Source organism: Salvelinus sp. IW2-2015, linkage group LG4q.1:29, assembly GCF_002910315.2.
Source record: "Salvelinus sp. IW2-2015 linkage group LG4q.1:29, ASM291031v2, whole genome shotgun sequence".
Classification (NCBI taxonomy): Eukaryota; Metazoa; Chordata; class Actinopteri; order Salmoniformes; family Salmonidae; genus Salvelinus; species Salvelinus sp. IW2-2015.
In genome coordinates, this window is record NC_036842.1 from 45,508,091 (window position 1) to 45,529,387 (window position 21,297).

The window sequence follows — 21,297 nt, forward strand, 5'->3', positions numbered from 1 at the left end:
TCGGACAAGTAGGATACGAACCCTCTATTACCTTGCCAGCTAAAGAACGGGCAAGTGGATTCAAACCATTGTGAGGCAAAGGCGGGGGGCAACATCTGTGAACTTTAAAAACGCGTATTAAGTGTCTATAATCAGCACAAGTGCTTTCATTGCGTATTATTAATATTATTGAAATGACATAGTTATGTTTACAAAAAGTGATATATTGGGTGGGGACAAATCATATTTTTCCAGGATTGGCGGGGTCGTGTCCCCCCCGTCCCCCCTGGGATTTTCCGCCTTTGCCGGCCAGCTCTCTCTATTCTTCTTTCTATGGGCAAACATTTTTTTCCCTAATCCTATGAAAAATTCTGCTCCTGAACCAGCCATAGTCTAGCCAACTGGCTAATCTTTTGAATACAATGTAAGAACAGATGCATATTAGCTAGCTAGCAGCATGTTATTCCTCCCACCACACGTGGAAATCCATGTGGCTAGCTGCAGCATGTTTTCCTCCACCACACGTGGAAATCCATGTTGGTAGCTAGCAGCATGTTATTCCTCCACCACACGTGGAAAATCCATGTGGCTAGCTAGCAGCATGTTTATTCCTCCACCATGTGGAAATCCATGTTAGGCTAGCTAGCAGCATGTTATTCCTCCACCACGTGGAATCCATGTTAGCTAGCTAATAGCATGCTTATTCCTCCACACATGTGGAAATCCATGTTAGCCAGCATAGCAGCATGTTATTCATCCACCACACGTGGGATATCCATGTTAGCTAGCAAGCAGCATGTTATTCCTCCACCATGTTGGAAATCCATGTTAGCTAGCCATGTTATTCCTCCACCACACGTGGATATCCATGTTAGCTAGCAAGCAGCATTGTTATTCCTCCACCATACGTGGAAATATCCATGTTAGCTAGCAAGCAGCATGTGTATTCCCTCCACCATGTGGAAATCCATGTTAGCTAGCAAGCAGCATGTTATTCCTCCACCACACATGGAAATCCATGTTCAGTATGCATATTCATAAACATTCTAAATGAAACTGAGAATGTCTTCAAGAGGAAAAAAAGTATCTGCAGTGATAAAATATCTCTTGACACGGATCAATAACCTTTTTTTTTGTGTTAGTAAACACCAAACAAAGTATTGTAATGAATTGAATGTCTCTGCTTCGTGCCTAAATGCGCTGTACCTCTGGTGCATAGATTTGCACACGGAGTCCAGTGGCTATCATGCAGATCTGAATGGACACTGCACCAAGTGTGACCGGTGTAGATKGCCTCTACATCGCATTTTGATCTGTTTTATTTTCTGATAATTACAGGAAAAACTTCCATAAACAAATGCTGTAATGCCCTTATGCGCCAACTCCTCTCTTCCACATGGGTACAGTATTCCGGGCCCAATAATACAATCTCATTTCACATAACAGTACAATATAATGCAAACTCAATGTACAGTATGAAATGTAAATGTACAGTATAGGCCTATGCTGCCCTCTACAAAGTCACACGGAAAGGGGACATGAATAGCCATGCAAGCCCAACGACGACATGTAACYTACAGTAGCTAGCTAACATGTACAGTAGGGACACATTACAAGATAGAAAGTTAATACATGACAAATGCATACATATCACAAAAATGGTGGGAGACCATTTTATAATGCYYTGTCAGTGACCATATAAACTCATTTTATAAGTGTCTTAACATAGGATTGATTATGATTTATGGSACAATTTGACAGTAACCTACCTACCTCTTCCACATGGGTACAGTAGACAGGGATGAGGTAACGGGGGCAGGTGACGTTTATATAGGGGAATGCAGAAGGAAGTGTGCCACATTAAAAGGGCACGAACAACAACAAAAGGAATGTACACCGATATCRGGCATGGAACTATTCAGATTGTGTAATTATTATGCGACATGAATTTCAGAACTTGTTACATAACCACACCTGAAAGTGATCTGGCAAACATTTGCATGAATACTAGTTCCATCGTTGAAAGATGAGGCTAAACCAACAGTCAAACTTTCACTGCTATAACGCATCTTGCCTTTGTTGACTTTGTGTTTCTAGGAGGCGATTGAGAGGACGGAGAAGARCGCAGAAAGGTTCCACTTCTGTGCAGAGGCCAACCCAGCCCAGATTGTGGTGCTAGACAGAGACACCATGAAGAAAGGTACATACACACACACACACACAGTGCTGGATAGAGACAAACTGAAGAAAACTACATGCAAATAGACTTAGCTGGCGTTTCTATCACTTTCACACTTTCACACCTGAATACACTCTCCCTTTCTCAGCCATCCCTAACTTGCGTCTGGAGGCGTTGCACGTGGCGGGTGTGGATGATATGAGCACCCAGGATGTGTTTGGCTACTTTAAGGAGTACCCTCCAGCACACATCGAGTGGATCGACGACACCTCCTGTGAGTAACACACAGCGGCAACTGACAATAAATTGTATTTTTTAACATGTTATTAAATATTGTTTCCTAGGTAATGTGGTGTGGCTGGATGATGTCACTTCCACCCGGGCTCTGATCAACATCAGCCACGTGCCTGACCCAGAGGTGGTTACCAAAGAGACAGACGACACCAAAGAACTTGGTGATCCCACCCAGGAGAGCAAGGGTGAGTGTACAGGTACTGTGGGTAATTCTGTGTTAATGGTCAGAACTCAGAACTGCGATGTGGTGCTTGTGTGGTCAGTCGTATGAAGCATGTACTTGATGTGTTTTGTCACTGAAATTTGCCTGCCATTCTCTCAGCTCGAGGGCAATCAGGTTCCGATGATGATGATGATGGAGAGGTGGAGGAGGAGCAAAAAGAGCCGGTGAAAGAGAACCGTGAGGAAAGTGAGGGAAAAGCCAGCGAGGGAGAGACTGAGAAGAAAACAGAACCTGAGATCACCCAGGTAAAACTGTATGCGAGACTGTTTTCTGTGGAAAACATTGCATGTTAGTAACCTGTGTTTGTGTGGAAACGCTACATGTTATTTACCTGTGTGTTTCAGGTGGACCTGCTGTCCCAGGCAGAGATTGAGTCACTGCTCCGGAACGACTTACGTCCAGCCACCAAACCTTTCAAGGGCAACAGACTCTTCCTGAGGTTGGCCACTCACGGTGAGATGCTTGCTTGCTTGCATGCATACTTATGTACATGCATACCTACCTACCTACCTACCTACAGTACCAGTCAAATGTTTGGACACACCTACTCTTTTCTTTATTTTTATTCTTCAAAGTAGCCATCCTTTGCCTCGATGACAGCTTTGTACAATCTTGGCATTCTCTCTGAGGTAGTCACCTGGAATGCATTTCAATTAACAGGTGTGCCTYGTTTAAAGTTAATTTGTGTCATTTCTTTCTTTAATGAGTTTGAGCCAATCAGTTGTGTTGTGACAAGGTAGGGGTGGTATATAGAAGATAGCCCTATTTGGTAAAAGACCAGGTCCATATTATGGCAAGAACAGCTCAAATAAGCAAAGAGAAATGATAGTCCATYATTACTTTAAGACATGAAGGTCAGTCAATCCGGAAAGTTTCTTCAACTACAGTTGCAAATACCATCAAGCGATATGATGAAACCGCCACAGGAAAGGAAGACAAAGAGTAGTAGGATGGTCAAATAAAAATCCTTGAATGAGTAGGTGTGTCCAAACAAGACGTATACACACTACAAACAAAGGCTTCGGACGCCAAGCTAGCAACATTTATTTAGCAACTATCATAACTCACAAGTATTCGTTTCTTCTTAAGAATTTGAAGTTGTATTTGACGTCTGAAGGAGTGGTAAGATTAGGAATCTGGTACAATGTTTCTCTCACTCTGTGTTCAGATGATAAGAAGGAGCTGGGTGCTGTGAGGAAGAGCAGATATTACATGAAGTACGGCAACCCCAACTACGGAGGCATGAGGGGCATCCTCAGCAACTCCTGGTAACCACACACACACCCACTTCCTTACGTTCATTCATTCATACATGCTGGATAGGCGCACCAGATGACCCTGTGGTGCGTCTCCATGGCGATACAGTGGTGTGCTAAGCCATCATGGCAGCCGCCACCAGACAGTCAGATCCTCAGCACCACCATGGCTGACTGGAACGGATATGCTGCTACACTGTTGTACATTGTCCTCCTTTTTGTCTTTTTGCTCACTAATTCCTGACGCCATCTTTAACTTTTTCTTTGTCTGCACTTTCCCTTTATCAGAAAAAAAACAAGGTTCTACATTACTAACATTCAGGGATGCAAACTAGTCACCTTTCGGCTGAATTTCGCCTTTTTAAATCCGAAATAGGTGACCTACGTGAATCGTTAAGATCTGATGAGAAAATTTGGTGGGGGGGGCTTTGGATCACTACTGGCTGTAAGCGAACGAGTGATGCGCGTTTGTAAGCGAACGAGTGATGCTGGCTCAGCCAATCCACGGCTCAGCCAATCATTCACATAACAGAAGCTGCACGCGACTGAAGAGAGAAGAGACGACCTATTTGCTAGTTACAAAATCAGTGCGGGCTCTGGAAAGACCGCTGTAGGGTGCAAAGGCAGTTTGCCAGTTACAGCAGCGCTTCCCTGAACGATAACGAGGAGGTAGGTGAGAGGCCTGACCACGGAGCAGGGGGTAAGAAGGCGATGAAGCGTACTTCATAAGCTGTAACCAAAAAACAACTGGCATTTGGAAAATTTGATGTGAGGGGGAAAGTGTGGTGGAACAAGTATTGTTAGCATTAAGTATTCTCCGTTAGCTCGCCAGAGAAATGTTGAGCAACATTAGCCAACTTTAGCTGGCTAATGAAGTCAGACAGCTAGCTGGCTAACGTTACAACATCAGATGAGCTAACGTTAGTAGCCTAACCTCCCGAGTGGCGCAGTGGCCCACGACATTGCATCGCAGTGCCAGCTGTGCCACTAGAGATTCTGGGTTCGAGTCAAGGCAGTCGCAGCCGGCCGCGACTGGGAGACCCATGGGGCGGTGCACAATTTGCCCAGCGTTGTCCTGGTTAGGGGAGGGTTTGGCCGGCAGGGATGTCCTTGTCCCATCACGCACTAGCGACTCCTGTGGCGGGCCGGGCGCAGTGCGCGCTAACCAAGGGGGCCAGGTGCACGGTGTTTCCTCCGACACATTGGTGCGGCTGGCTTCCGGGTTAAGTGGGCATTGTGTCAAGAAGCAGTGTGGCTTGGTTGTGTTTCGGCTCTCGACCTTTGCCTCTCCCGAGTCCGTACGGGAGTTGCAGCGATGAGACGACTAACTACCAATTGGATTCCACGAAATTGGGGAGAAACGGGGTTAAAAGAATAAATTAAACCTAACCAATTCGCTATAGTATTAACTGGTATACGACTCCTTGCCGTTAAGTTATAACGCATTAGTTGCTTACTGGCAATCTGTGTGAAATGTTGACTAGCTAACAAACAGTTTTTTTAACTCTGTGGTTAATTTTCAGAATGAGTGAATTGGGTGAAAATGAGGCATTGCTTGTTAAACAAGTGGATTCAGGGATCAAGTGTAGCTGGAGCTGGGCCTGGCTTAAGCTGGATGAGGTGAAAGAACACACTTTCCTTCGTTCAATACAGTGGGTAAAAAGGGGTATGCCAGGTGTACTCGCTGCCTGAAAGAGATCAATTATGCCAACAAAYGGTATCCTGCTCTGCTGGCACATTGTAGAACAGATGTCCACAATGTAATACCGTGCAGTGTAGCCCAAATATACTGCTTTTGTTGTGTTGAACTTGACAGTAAAACTTTTGTATGAGTGAGGGGGGATTATTCAATGGTTTACTCAGTGAACGTTATTTTTGCACACTTGTAGCCTTGTGCACCTGATCGATGTCTACTATACTGGCCACTATGATAGAGCAACAATAGAATGCCTGTTTGCTTCATTCTATTTCTACTTTAAGATGTTTTTTCCCCAAGTTCAATATTTAGATGTGTGTGTGTGGTCTCAAGCGTTCTATTATAAAGGCTGTCATGGCTAACTGTAATATTAGTGCAGTGTTTTTTTCTCAAGACTTGAGTGTCATTTGCAGTAAAATCTAGGCAACAAATAACATTGGATTGCTTTCTGTACATGTTTTAGCTGTGAGTTAGGTTCACATGAACCACTTCCACACAGAGACTGATCATGTAGATCATATTATTTGTTTAATTTCCCCCTAGCAGGGATGTTTTCAGTGAACAAAAGTGTCACTCTTTGGGGACCTGACAGGTTTGCATCCCTGAACATTTCTTAGTCATCCACTGCTTGAACACAACAGCAGTCATTCTCTTTCCCTTTTATTCTCCCCTCACTCATTTTCTCTACTTCTCATCTATTTTTCCGTCTTTTTCCCCCAGTTTATTTTCCATTTTGACCCCCTTCCTTCTATCACAAAGACATGCTGGTTAGTCTAGGATCCCCAAATGTATAACTGGACCTGATAGTCAGTTCCACCGCTTTTATTCATTCTTCCCTCTAATCAGAGACTGATTTTAAACCTGGGACACCAGGTGTGTTCAATTAATTATCAGGTAGAACAGAACCAGCAGTACTGTGGACCCTGTAGGGAAAGATTTGAATACCCCGGACTAGAAGGTTAAGGGGATGTGGTTAGGTTAAATGTTGAAGGTATACTGTGGGTACTAGGTGAGGTATAGACTGTACTGTGTGAAGTATAGGGTGGGTGCTAGGTGATGTATAGACTGTACTGTGTAGGGGTGGGTATGTTTATTGTTGCTAATGTCTGTCACCTTCTGCAGGAAGAGACGGTATCACACACGCAGAATTGTGAGCAAGAGCAAGAAACCCCTGATAGGGGACAGCATGGGGGACACACCGCCCTACAAACACAGCCACTCTGGTAAGTACACATAAACACACCCTGCCCTGCATACATGCACTGCTCTACAAACCCCAACCCTGGGAACAACACACTCACACGTCACCCTAAATATACTTGGGTGACAACGCGCACACACACACAAACGTTTACAGATGAGGCCCAACATGTGCAAATGTTAATTTACAGATCCCCTGTGTTAATCTGACTTCCTCCCCCTCTCTCCTTCATCCTGCTCCCTCTTCTGCTCCCCCCCCCCCCCTCTCAGCTGACCTGATCAACCTGCCAGAAGAACCAATAGAGGAAGAAGAGGATGAGGAAGAAGACATGGACTCAGACGACAGGGTGGTGGAGTACAAGGAGAAGGGGGAAAGAGGGAGGGTGAGGGTGGGGGACCCAGTGGTGGCCCTGTGGAGTCGTTTGGGCAGACCCTCTTCCCCCTCGGTCTTGTCGGACTCAGACGAGATGGACTATGACTTGGAGCTCAAGATGATCTCCACCCCCTCTCCCAAGAAGAGCATGAAGATGACCATGTACGCAGATGAGGTCGAGACCAACCTCAAGACTATACGGTCAGTGGGTGGTGGGTGACCATGTGTTCAGACCATGACCAACCTCAGGAGCCTACAGTCTGTGTCTTTGTCTGTGCGTGTGTAGAATGTGGACCTTTTTAATGTAGGTAAACATAGGGAAAACATTTGCTGTCTGTGTTTTTCAGACACTCTGCTGTTCGGAGTGACAGCGGCAGTGGCATCCGGAACAGGATTGGTGGAGGATCAGTGGGCGAGACCAAAAGCAGTGCGGTGGAGAAAGTGATGGACGTGAGGCAGCTATTGGAGGAGAAGAGACGTGGCCTATCCCAGCACAAACATGGCCACCCTGTGGCCAGCATTGGAAAGACAGGTCAGTTGTCCACCAGTCTACAAAGTCAATCTAATCAAATGTTATTAGTCACGTGCCGAATACCACAGTGTAAGACCTTACAGTGTAATGCTGAATTACAAGCCCTTAACCAACAATGCAGTGTTAATAAGAAAAGTGTTCAATTATTTACAAAAATAAACTGAAGTAATACATAAATAACAATATCAATGTAATCTTGTTCCCGGACACTATATGTTGTATTTAACCATGTTCTGGGTTGTGTGTGTGTGTAGATGTGAGGCAGCGGTTAGGGAAGAGGCCGTACTCTTCTGAGAGACGACCCTCCGCCTCTCCCGTCGCCTCCCGAGACTCACCCCCTCCCCGACAGCCGATCACAGATGTGCACAGGCGACTGGGCGTGGTCAAACAAGACACCCGCCGCCTCTACCCTGATTCGTCCAAAGACAGGAAATCAAGTAAATAAGGAAGAAAAACGCACATGTCCATATACTGCTATTAGTCAATAATGCAGTAGGTTTGTTGAAAAGACACTGAAAGAAAGCGCTTTAATATTGAACCCCCTCCCTCTCCAGGTCGTCTGTGGAGCAGGCTCGGCCCCTCCTATAAGGACGAGGTTCCCGAGCGGAAGCCTCCCAGTCACGGAGCGGGTTCGGGATCAACCAGCTCCAGGTTGGGGGGGCGGGGAGGAGAAGATGTTGAGAAGGAGAACGACTCTGCACTGCAGAAGGTGTGGGGGGCCTTGATCAAACAGAAGGAACAGCAGACCCACAAGATGAAGAGGAGTCGGCTTGACAACCTGCCCTCGCTACAGATAGAGGTCAGCCGGGAGAGCAGCAACGGGTCTGACTCAGACTCCTGAGGGAGAGGAGGGAGGCAGAGAATGGGTAGGGGAGCGAGACGTGTTGATAGAAACTGAGTATGGGAAGAGAGGTGTGAGTGAAATGGAGAATAAATACAACTGGTGGGGGAGGGTTTAGATCAGTGTGGATTGGGTCATGCCTTCATCTAGAGCAGCAAGGTGACCACCTCCACCCCTGCTCTCCTTGAGTTACTCGTCTCTGTTTAGATCCTTATGGGCCCCTGTTGCTGTGGCCTGGTCCATCGTACGAACACAAGAACTGGACAGAATTGTCTGATGTAGAGAGAAGTTATGTTTGTCAGGACAGGAGGCACTTTTTTTTTGTTTAATCACATGATCTCTGCAGCCCATGGGACTGGTGTTCTGATCAAACGTGTTCCTGTGACATTTTACTGATGGCCTACCTACACTTCAAGTCATGTCAAATATTTAAAGGGCAATATAAATGTCTCTGTTAGCCCCTCAACTACAGAAGAACTGGGACGAGGATAAGATGCAGATACTGAGAGCTCTCCCTGTCTCTTTGTGTGGTACCAGACACAGGATCATACAGTATATGGTATCTGTGTGTGAGTGACTTTGAACAACAATTATTGGGTTTGTGGCAATTTATTTCCTTCCACAGGTTTGGCCCATAGAGACAACTAAACCAGATGAATCGATTCTCTACGGAAAGGTTTTGTACTGTCTGAATGTTTTATGTGCAAATGGCCAATGTTCATATTATGTTTTTCAAGGCAGAAGATTCTTCAATGACTGTGCCGTCCTTCAAAGCCCCATAGTGCACTACTTTTGACCAGAGCCCTATGTAGGGAATAGTGTGCCGGTTGGAGGACAACCTTACATTCCCAGACAGAAAAGGAATTGATTTCATTAAGGCCTAAGCAGAAATAAAACATGTCAACAACTGTCTGCTTGTCTTGGCAATTGTAACAACTCTTTATTTGACTGAGAATACAATCAACTAGAAGGCAATTTTCCAAGAAATTGACTAGCTTCGGCTCTTTGAAAGTATTTTGGTGGATAGGATAGCCTTAAACATGTTAGTTTGGTGTCTCTAGCTTTAACAGATCAAGAGTTAAGTTTGGTGAGTTATTTTATGTGTTTACACAGTCAAGTTTGGACACTATGGTTTTTTTATTTTTCCATTTTCTACATTATAGAATAATAGTGAAGACATCAAAATGATGAAATAACACATGGAATCATATAGTAACCAAAAGTGTTAAACAAATCAAAATATGTTTGAGATTCTTCATAGTAGCCACCCTTCCCCTTGACAGCTTTGGACATTTGGCATTCTCTCAAACAGCTTCATGCGGTAGTCACCTGGAATGCATTGCAATTAACAGGTGTGCCTTGTTAAAATGTAATTTGTGGAGTATCTTTATTCCTTAATGTGTTTGAGACAAATAGTTGTGTTGTGACAAGGTGGTATACAGAAGATAGCCCAATTTGGTAAAATACCAAGTACATATAATGGCAAGAACAGCTCAAATAAGCAAAGCGAAATGACAGTCCATTACTTTAAGACATGAAGGTCAGTCATCTGGGAAATGTCAAGAACTTTGAAAGTTTCTTGCAGTTTCTTGAAGTGCAAGCGCTATGATGAAACTGGCTCTGATGAGGACCGCCACAGGAAAGGAAGACCCAGAGTTACCTCTGCTGCAGAAGATAAGATCATTAGAGTTACCAGTCTCAGAAATTGCAGCCCAAATAAATGCTTCAGAGTTAAGGTAACAGACACATCTCTGTTCAGAGGAGACTGAATCCGGCCTTCGTGGTCAAATTGCTACAAAGAAACCACTACTAAAGGACACCAATAAAAAAAGAGGAGACTTGCTTGGGCCAAGAAACACGAGCAATGAACATTAGACCGGTAGAAATCTGTCCTTTTGGTCTGCTGAGTCCAAGTTTGAGATTTTTGGTTCCGACCACTTTGTCTTAGTGAGACGCAGAGTAGGTGAATGGATGATCTCCGCGTGTGTGGTTCCCACCTTGAGGCACTGGAGGAGTTGGTGGTGTGGGAGTGCTTTGCTGGTGACACCGATTTATTTAGAATTCAAGGCACACTTAACCAGCATGGCTACCACTGTATTCTGCAGCGATACGCCATCCCATCTGGTTTGCGCTTAATGGGTCTATCATTTGTTTTTCAACAGGACAATGACCCAACACACCTCCAGGCTGTATAAGGGCTATTTGACCAAGAAGGAGAGTGATGGAGTGCTGCATCAGATGACCTGGCCTCCACAATCACCTGACCTCAACCAAATTGAGATGGTTTGGGAGGAGTTGGACCGCACAGTGAAGGAAAAGCAGCCAACAAGTGCTCAGCATATGTGGGAACTACCTCAAGACTGTTGGAAAAGCATTCCAGGTGAAGCTGGTTTAGAGAATGCCAAGAGTGTGCAAAGCTGTCATCTAGGCAAAGAGTGGCTAAATATATTTTGATTTAACACTTCTTTTTTGTTACTAAATGATTCCATATGTGTTATTTCATAGTTTTGTTGTCTTCACTATTATTCTACAATGTGGAAAATAGTAAAAATAAAGAAAAATCCTTGAATGAGTAGGTGTGTACAAACTTTTGACTGGTACTGTATGTGTGTGTGTGTATACCGTGAAATGCTTGCTTACAAGCCCTTAACCAACAATGCAGTTCAAGAAATAGAGTTAAGAAATGATTTACTAAAAAAAGTAAATCAAATAATTAAAGTAACACAATGACATAACAATAACGAGGCAAATATACAGGGGGTAACCAAAGTGTTAAACAAATCAAAATATATTTTAGATTTTTCAAAATAGCCACCCTTTGCCTTGAAGACAAAAACATTTGAAACCCTGGAATGAGTAGGTGTGTCCAAACTTTTGACTGGTACTATATAGATATACATAAACGCAACATGTGTTGGTCCCATGATTCACGAGATGAAATAAAAGAGCCCAGAAATGTTGTTTACATCCCATTTAGTGAGCAGTTTATTCTTTGACAAGATAACCCATCCACCTGACAGGTTTGGCATATCAAGAAGCTGATTAAACAGAAGGCTCATTACGCAGGTGCACCTCGTGCTGGGGACAATAAAATGCCACTCTAAAATGTGCAGTTTTGTCACAGCACAATGCCACAGATGTCTCAAGTTTTGAGGGAGCATGCACGAGGCATACAGACTTTAGGAAAGTCCAACAGAACTGTTGCCAGATAATTTAATGTTCATTTCTCTACGATAAGCCACCTCCAAGGTTGTTTTCAAGCATTTAGCAGTACGTCCAACTGGCCTCAACCGCAGACTCTGTAACCACGCCAGCCCAGGACAACCACATCTGGCTTCTTCACTTGCAGGATTGTCTGAGACCAGCCACCCGGACATCTGATGAAACTGTGTTAGCACAACTGAAGAATTTCTGCACAAACTGTCAGAAACAGTCTCAGGGAAGCTCATCTGCGTGCTCGTCGTCCTCAGCAGGGTYTTAACCTGACTGCTGTTCGGTGTCGTAACCGATTTCAGTGGGCAAATGCTCACCTTTTGATGGCCACGGGCACGCTGGAGATGTGTGCTCTTAACGGATGAATCCTGGTTCAACTGTATCGGGCAGATGGCGTCGTGTGGGCGAGCAGTTTGCTGATGTCAGTGTTGTGAACAGAGTGCAGCATGGTGGCGGTAGAGTTATGGTATGGGCAGGCATAAGCTACGTACAACGAACACGATTGCATTTTTTCAATGGCAATTTGAATGCACAGAGATCCTGAGGCCCATTGTCATGCCATTCATCCGCTGCCATCACCTCATGTTTCGGCATTATAATGCATGGCACCATGTCGCAAGGATCTGTACACAATTTCTGGAAGCTTAAAGTGTCCCAGTTCTTCCATGCATACTCACCAGACATGACGCTCATTGAGCATGTGTGAGACACGACAGTGTGTTCCAGTTCCCGCCAATATCCAGCAACATCGCACAGCCATTGAAGAGGAGTCGGACAACATTCAACAGCCCACAATCAACAGCCTGATCAACTCTGTGTCATGCTGCATGAGGCAAATGGTGGTCACACCAGATACTGACTGGTTTTCAAATCCACTCCCCTACTTTTTTTTTACAATATCTGTGACCAACAGATTCAAATCTGCATTCCCAGTCATGTGAAATACATAGATTAGAGCCTAATAMATTTTTCAATAGACTGATTGCCTTATATGAACTGTAACTCAGTCAAATCTTTGAAATTGTTGCATGTTGTGTTTATTTTTGTTCAATGTAGTTATAGTTGATAAAGATTCTAAAGAATTTGAAGTTAGCCTGAATGTTTTAAAGTTGGTCTTGTAGCTTATTTGGCCAAGGAGCAGGACAATTTTGAACAGCTACCTCTGTATTCTTGTGGTTCTCATTCAAACCATGTTCATTTATGCAAATGTAAAATGGTTATAGTTCAAAAAGTGTGTATATATAAACTCATTAAAAAAAGAAATGTCCTCTCACTGTCAACTGCGTTTATTTTCAGCAAACGTAACATGGGGCGGCAGGGTAGCCTAGTGGTTAGAGCGTTGGGCTAGTAACCGAAAGGTTGCAAATTCAAATCGCCGAGCTGACAAGGTACAAATCTGTCATTCTCATCCTGACATAACCCTGAGGGCTAGGGAATGGCCCTAGCCCTCACCCTCCGATCCAACAGGTCCCAGACCTGCTCAATGGGATTGAGATCTGGGCTCTTCGCTGGCAATGGCAGAACACTGACATTCCTGTCTTGCAGGAATTCATGCACATAATGAGCAGTATGGCTGGTGGCAATGTCATGCTGGAGGGTCATGTCAGGATGAGCCTGCAGGAAGGGTACCACATGAGGGAGGAGGATGTCTTCCCTGTAACGCACAGCGTTGAGATTGTCTGCAATGACAACAAGCTCAGTCCGATGAGGCTGTGACACACCGCCCCAGACCATGACGGACCCTCCACCTCCAAATCGATCCCACTCCAGAGTACAGGCCTCGGTGTAACGCTCATTCCTTCGACGATAAACGTGAATCCGACCATCACCCTTGGTGAGACAAAACCGTGACTCGTTAGTGAAGAGCACTTTTTGCCTGTCTAGTCCAGCGATGATGGCTTTGTGCCCATAGGCGAAGTTGTGGCTGGTGATGTCTGGTGAGGACCTGCTTTACAACAGGCCTACAAGCACTCAGTCCAGCCTCTCTCAGCCTATTGCGGACAGTCTGAGCACTGATGGAGGGATTGTGCATTCCTGGTGTAACTCGGACAGTTGTTGTTGCCATCCTGTACCTGTCCCGCAGGTGTGATGTTAGGATGTACCGATCCTGTGCAGGTGAAATCACACGTGGTCTGCCACTTGAGGATGATCAGCTGTCCGTCCTGTCTCCCTGTAGCGCTGTCTTAGGCGTCTCACAGTACGGACATTGCAATTTATTGCCCTGGCCACATCTGCAGTCCTCATGCCTTCTTGCAGCATGCCTAAGGCACTTTCACACAGATGAGTAGGGACCCTGGGCATCTTTCTTTTGGTGTTTTTCAGAGTCAGTAGATAGGCCTCTTTAGTGTCCTAAGTTTTCATAAATGTGACCTTAATTGCCTACCGTCTGTAAGCTGTTAGTCTTAAACCCTTTACAATGAAGATCTGTGAAGTTATTTGGATTGTTACGAATTATCTTTGAAAGACAGCGTCCTGAAAAAGGGAAGTTTCTTTTTTTGCTGAGTTCATTATTATTACAGTCAATAGGCTGTTGGCAGTCGCAAATATATACATTTTCTTTCATGCCTGTCTCAATGGACTAATCCATTGCTGAGGCCGCGGGGGTGGCAAGAGGCATTAGTCATACCTTCAAATTCATGGAACCTGCAGATACCCTGTAAACGTATTCCCCTCATCAAACCTCTGAAGACAGGATATCCATTTGTCCTCAGGTTTGACTGGGAAAGGGTGAAACTGGGACAAATAGGGTACATTTACTCAAATTCCTTAAAACTACAGTATGACATAAAGATACAATAGCATGGCAGCTAGACACAGCTACAAAGGCCCCTATTGCAATGCAATTTAACATTACTAATGCAGAACAGTATGTACTGTCATAGACATAATCCATCTTCTGACTAATACAACCAAAAGAGCTCAATGCATTCTTATACAAAACTAGCATGATCTAACATGAGAAAACACGCAATTTGTGTAGCTAACATGTAAACTATTAGAGCCATAGCTAAGATACAATCTCTACAAAATAATTATATCAATGTTTCAAACTTCACCAGAATAAACTTCCACAACATGAGATAAGTAGTTAAAGAATAAGTTACGTGTAGGGCTGTTACAGTGGCCGTATTACCGCCACACCGGCGGTCACGAGTAATGAAGGCGGTCAAATTCCCTATCGTCATGGTAATTAGGCTTCACCACCAAGCTCTGATGCTGCTGATGGTCATTAGTAGCCTACCAAACTTGCTAACTGCCTGGAACTCAGCACTCCATTGTCCCTTTAATCACTCTGACATCAATGCAAATGTGATCGAAAATCTAATCAATCACTTAATGAGAGCCCATTAATGAGAGCCCCGCTCATGTTGAGCAACATTTCTATAGGCTATACAATTGCGTGAGAAAACAGAGTTTTGATGGCCTCTATTAAAAAGAGGAGGATCCCATCAGCTTTCTATAGGCCTACTATAGTTATTTCTCAACTTATTAAGCACTGATGGGTTTGGACTTCTAAACTTGAAATAGTGTTTGACATCAGGTATCCTATGGAAAGGAGAAGGGCCACAGTCTGGTTGCTACACCAGAAGTTAATGGTTATCTGTAGGAGAAATGTATATGGTGGAGTCAATTAAGGTTGGATATGAGCCAGGGGCTTGGAATTGAACTGAATAAGGGAAAGGCAATCACATGGTTGCGGTCACTGATAAGGGTGGAGAGATGTGGATTAGTGCGGAATGGGGGCCGAGGTCAGGCCACATTAAGGGAGAAGGAACAGTTTATTACCCACATCACTTAACTTCCTGCCTAGCAATGAAGATGTAATGTTTAGAGAGAAGGAGGAGACTTCACCTAAATTGGGGTAYATTTACTTGTGCTGGGGGAAAATGTCTTTGTCTGTTCAGCTGTCTGACCCATTGGGTGAATAAACTTGGTTTGAGCTTTTCATAGTTGTCCGACATTGCTTATCTTTCTAACAGGAGTATAGCCTACCTGGCTGGCATGAAAATGAACTACGGGAAAAGCATCCTCCATTCGCTATTTAAGTGCACATAGACTGTTTCGAGACAGGTGCATGATAATAGTCCATTCTAAAATAAAATGTCACACATATATTTTTTAGTATATGTAAAGACAAGATTAAATCAAGAACAGTCTGATGAGTGACAATATTAGCCTATCACTTGTGAATGATATATTGTCACTTGTGAATGATGCCCAGCTTGTGTGCAGTAAGGCAAGAAACAGCGCATGCCTTTTTTTGTGTGTCACTTTTTCAAATCATAGTCTCACACCTCATAGCCTAGCCCATAAGCCTACATGTTTTGATAAGGTTTGTATCCCAATTAAAGTGGGCAAATAACTTCTTAAAATTGAGCATGTTGATCTGCTTCTGGGTGTAGAGCCGAACTGGCATACTGTCACGCCCTGACCATAGAGAGCTTTTTATTCTCTATGTTGGTTAGGTCGGGGTGTGACTAGGTTGGGTCATCTAGGTAATTATATTTCTATGTTGGCCTGGTATGGTTCCCAATCAGAGGCAGCTGTTTATCGTTGTCTCTGATTGGGGATCATATTTAGGCAGCCATTTCCCCTTTGTGCTTTGTGGGATCTTGTCTATGTATAGTTGCCTGCGAGCACTACATTAGCTTCACGTTTTGTGCTTTATTGTTTTCTGTAAGTTTCACTTTGTAATAAAGAGGATGGAACCATACCACGCTGCATCTTGGTCCACTCATTCAGACGAGCGTGACACATACATACATACCTCGTGAGTTTCAAGTTTGGGGAAAATCATTTTCACCATAAAAATGCACCTTCATAATAAAAGCATTACATGCATAATCGCATTTGCGGTCACTTCTGAGAATGGTGTTTTCCCAATAATTGATTGCATTTTGGAACATTCGTGCTCATTGCCTACTGCCGTGTGCGCATTGCTGTGCTTATAATGTGAAGAAATGGGCTAATAGTTTATCAACATTTTAAGCTAAACATTCTGATCTGTTGCGTTAGCCTCATTGCTTTAAAATAGTTTTTTTTGATGCTAGTGGTTGTATTAATTTGGGATCTATTGCAGCCCACAACTGTCCCAGACTATGCTTGGAATATTTATTTCTCACACAGAATAAAATACGTCAACTTCTGTACTATGGGGGATAATAGATTGACATGGGCTAGTGCTTTTGCTGTTCGTTAGCCCTACTCATCTTGTTGGCTGCCAAAAAGTAAATGTGGACAGTTCTTCCAACATCTTCAATATGCACCTCGGAATTGGATAAGGACTTGCGCAGTTGCGTCACCGATGTGTCTGTCTTCACTTGTAGCCTGTGAGAAGGACCCGATCATGTGACAGGCATTGGTTAATAAGAATTAAGATACACTACGTAACCAAAAGTATGTGTATACCTGCTTGTCGAGCATCTCAATCCCAAACCATAGGCATTAATATGTAGTTGGTCCTCCCTTTGCTGCTATGCTGTCCACATCCTTTTGGCCATGTAGTGTATCTGAGAGAGCCATGTGAGTGAGAGGTGCTTCGGAGCACGCAGCCGGGAGAAGGGAATTATATTTGTTATTTTCAGCCGAAGGGCACAACGGCCACGGATCGCAAAAGGCATGGATTTATTTAATGGGCATTACGGCCACACAAAGGGGATGCCGCCGGGAAATTTGAGCCCTTAAGTTCTTGTCAAATTGGGAATGAGAGACTGATGAAGTGTGTTCAGCCTGCGATAAAAAATAAGCATAGTTCATGTCTTTCGTACAACTTTTTTCAAATCATCATGAGAGTTTAATCATGCAGCCTTAGAATGTATTGAAAATCAAAACATATGCCCAAAGTTTGTTTCAAAACTAAATTTGCATAAATAACTTACAGTATATTTTATTCAGCTGCAGTACCAGTAAAAAGTTTGGAAACACCTACTCATTCAAGGGTTTTCCTTTATTTTTGCTATTTTCTACATTGTAGAATAATAGTGAGGACATAAACTATGAAATAACACATAAAACGTGTTTAACAAATCAAAATATATTTACATGAGATTCCTCAAAGGAGCCACCCTTTGCCTTGTTGACAGCGTTGCAAACTCTTGGCATTCTCTCAACCAGCTTCATGAGGTAGTCACCTGGAATGGATTTCAATTAACAGGTGTGCCTTGTTAAAAGTTAATATGTGGAATTTCTTTCCTTAATGCGTTTGAGCCAATCAGTTGTGTTGTGACAAGTTAGGGGTGGTATACAGAAGATAGACCAAGTCCATATTATGGAAAGAACAGCTCAAATAAGTAAAGAGAAACAACAGTCCATCATTACTTTAACTTCTTATGGCTGCAATCCCGTTAATGGGATGATATGACAACAGCCAGTGAAAGTGCAGGGCGCCAAATTCAAACAACAGAAATCTCATAATTAAAATTCCTCAAACATACAAGTATCTTATACCATTTTAAAAGGTAATCTTGTTGTTAATCCCACCAAAGTGTCCGATTTCAAATAGGCTTTACAGCGAAAGCACCACAAACGATTATGTTAGGTCACCGCAAAATCACAGAAAAACACAGCCATTTTTCCAGCCAAAGACAGGAGTCACAAAAAGCGGAAATAGAGATAAAATTAATCACTAACCTTTGATGATCTTCATCAGATGACACTCATAGGACTTCATGTTACACAATACATATATGTTTTGTTCGATAAAGTTCATATTTATATCCAAAAACCTCAGTTAACATTGGCGCCATGTTCAGAAATGCCTCCAAAATATCCGGAGAAATTGCAGAGAGCCACGTCAAATAACATAAATACTCATCATAAACTTTGATGAAAGATACGTGTTTTACATAGAATTAAAGATACACTTGTTCTTAATGCAGCCGCTGTGTCAGATTTCAAAAAGCTTTACGGCAAAAGCACAATATTCAATAATCTGAGAACAGCGTTCAGCCACAAAAGGAAGCCATACAGTTACCCGCCAAATTGTGCAGTCAACAAAAACTCATAAATAGTATTATAAATCTTCACTTACCTTTGCTGATCTTCGTCGGAATGCACTCCCAGGACTCCCACTTCCACAATAAATGTTCATTTTGTTCGGTAATGTCCATCATTTATGTCCAAATAGCTATTTTTGTTTAGCGTGTTTGGTAAAACAATCCAAAATCAGGAAGCGCGTTCACTAAAAGCAGACGAAATGTCAAAAAGTTCCGTAACAGTTAGTAGAAACATGTCAAACGATGTATTGAATCAATCTTTTAGAATGTTTTTAACATAAATCTTGAATAACGTTCCAACCGGAGAATACCATTGACTTCAGATGTGCGATGGAACAGAGCTCCCTCTCATGTGAACACGCATGGTCAGAGCATGGTCACCTCATGGCAGACCTGACTAATTCCTGTCTCCTTCGGCCCCACTTCACAGTAGAGGCATCAGACAAGGTTCTACAGACTGTTGACATCTAGTGGAAGCCGTAGGAAGTGCAAACAGATCCATATCCCACTGTGTATTCAATAGGGGCTGGGTTGAAAATCGACTAACCTCAGATTTCCCACTTCCTGTTTGGATTTCTTCTCAGGTTTTTGCCTGCCATATGAGTTCTGTTATACTTACAGACATCATTCAAACAGTTTTAGAAACTTCAGAGTGTTTTCTATCCAWTACGAATAATAATATGCATATATTAGCAACTGGGACTGAGGGGCAGTTTACTATGGGCACCTCTGTGCACCGTTCATCCAAGCKACTCAATACTGCCCCTGCAGCCATAAGAAGATACGTTCATCAGAGTTACCACCTCAGAAATTGCAGTCCAAATAAATGTTTCGCAGAGTTCAAGTAACAGACACATCTCAACATCAACTGTTCAGAGGAGACTGCGTGAATCAGGCCTTCATGGTCGAATTGCTGCAAAAAAACACTACCAAAGGACATCAATAATAAGAAGAGACTTGCTTGGGCCAAGAAACACGAGCAGTGGATATTAAACCGGTGGAAATATGTCCTTTGGTCTGATGAGTCCAAATTGGAGATTTTTGGTTCCAATCACCGTGTCTTTGTGAGATGCAGAGTAGGTGAACGGATGATCTCCGCATGTGTGGTTCCCTCTGGGAGTTGTGATGGTGTGGGGGTACTTTGCTGGTGACACTGTCAGTGATTTATTTAGAATTCAAGGCACACTTAACCAGAACTGATGTCATATTCTGCAGCAATATGACATCCCATCTGGTTTGTGCTTAGTCAGACTATCATTTGTTTTTCAACAGGACAATGACCCAACAAACCTTTAGGCTGTGTAAGGGCTATTTGACCAAGAAGGAGAGTGCATCAGATTATCAAATCTGCTGCATCAGATTAGCTGGCCTCCACAATCACTCAACCTCAACCCAATTGAGATGGTTTGGGATGAGTTGGACCGCAGAGTGAAGGAAAAGCAGCCAACATGTGCTCAGCATATATGGGAACTCCTTCAAGACTGTTGGAAAAGCATTCCATGTGAAGCTGGTTGAGAAAATGCCATGAGTGTGCAAAGCTGTCATCAAGGTAAAGAGTGGCTACTTTGAAGAATCCAAAATCTAAAATATATATTTATTTTTTGAACACTTTTTTTGGTTACTACATGATTCCTAGCTTTGTCTGAATCCTGGCTTAGGAAGGCCACCAAACTTTCTGAAATTTACATCCCCAAATACAACATTTTCCATCAAGATAGAACTGCCAAAGGGGGCGGAGTTACAATCTACTGCAGCGATAGCCTGCAGAGTTCTGTTTTACTATCCAGGTCTGTGCCCAAACAGTTTCAGCTTCTACTTTAAAAAATCCACCTTTCCAGAAATAAGTCTCCTACTTTTGCCGCTTGTTATTGACCCCCCTCAGCCCCCAGTTGTGCCCCTGACACCATATGTGAATTGATTGCCCCCCAACTATCTTCAGAGTTCATACTGATAGGTGACCTAAACTGGGATATGCTTTATACCCCGGCCGTCCTACAATCTAAGTTAGATGCCTTCAATCTCAAACAAATTTCYAAGGAACCTAGCAGGTACAACCCTAAATCTGTAAACATGGGCACCCTCATAGATATCATCCTGACCAACTTGCCCTCCAAATACACCTCTGCTGTCTTCAACCAGGATCTCAGCTATCACTGCCTGCGTGCGTAATGGGTCCGCGGCCAAACGTCGACCCCTCATCACTCTCAAAATATTTCAGCGAGCAGGCCTTTCTAATCAACTTGGCACGGGTATCCTGGAAAGATATTGACCTCATCCTGTCAGTAGAGCATGCCTGGTTTTTCTTTAAAAGTACTTTCCTCACCATCTTAAATAATCATGCCCCATTCAAAGAAAAATTGAACTAAAAACAGATATAGCCCCTGGTTTACTCCTGATTTGACTGCCCTTGACCAGTACAAAAACATCCTGTAGCATACTGCATTAGCATCGAATAGCCCCTGCGATATGCAACTTTTCAGGAAAGTCAGGAACCAATATACACAGTCAGTTAGGAA

At 43.4% G+C, this 21,297-nt stretch overlaps 1 protein-coding gene across 5 annotated transcripts in view; it reads left to right on the forward strand.

Moving 5' to 3' along the window:
• LOC111962039 (nuclear cap-binding protein subunit 3) overlaps positions 1 to 20,096 on the forward strand; it is a 29,921-nt gene extending 9,825 nt beyond the window's left edge. For 2 of the 5 annotated variants that reach the window (XM_023984800.1, XM_023984803.1), the window contains exons 2-12: positions 2,077 to 2,179; positions 2,307 to 2,432; positions 2,503 to 2,637; positions 2,775 to 2,920; positions 3,020 to 3,128; positions 3,844 to 3,943; positions 6,750 to 6,850; positions 7,098 to 7,401; positions 7,548 to 7,732; positions 7,987 to 8,169; positions 8,287 to 9,485. In XM_023984800.1, coding sequence (XP_023840568.1) covers positions 2,077 to 2,179; positions 2,307 to 2,432; positions 2,503 to 2,637; positions 2,775 to 2,920; positions 3,020 to 3,128; positions 3,844 to 3,943; positions 6,750 to 6,850; positions 7,098 to 7,401; positions 7,548 to 7,732; positions 7,987 to 8,169; positions 8,287 to 8,573 — 1,779 coding nt within the window. In that variant the 3' untranslated portion in view covers positions 8,574 to 9,485. Of the gene's footprint in view, positions 1 to 965; positions 1,380 to 2,076; positions 2,180 to 2,306; positions 2,433 to 2,502; positions 2,638 to 2,774; positions 2,921 to 3,019; positions 3,129 to 3,843; positions 3,944 to 6,749; positions 6,851 to 7,097; positions 7,402 to 7,547; positions 7,733 to 7,986; positions 8,170 to 8,286; positions 9,486 to 10,735; positions 11,546 to 20,053 lie in introns of those variants that run through there. The other 3 variants (XM_070442925.1, XM_023984801.2, XM_023984802.2) reach the window with 3 other exon arrangements.
• The last annotated feature ends 1,201 nt before the right edge of the window (positions 20,097 to 21,297 follow it).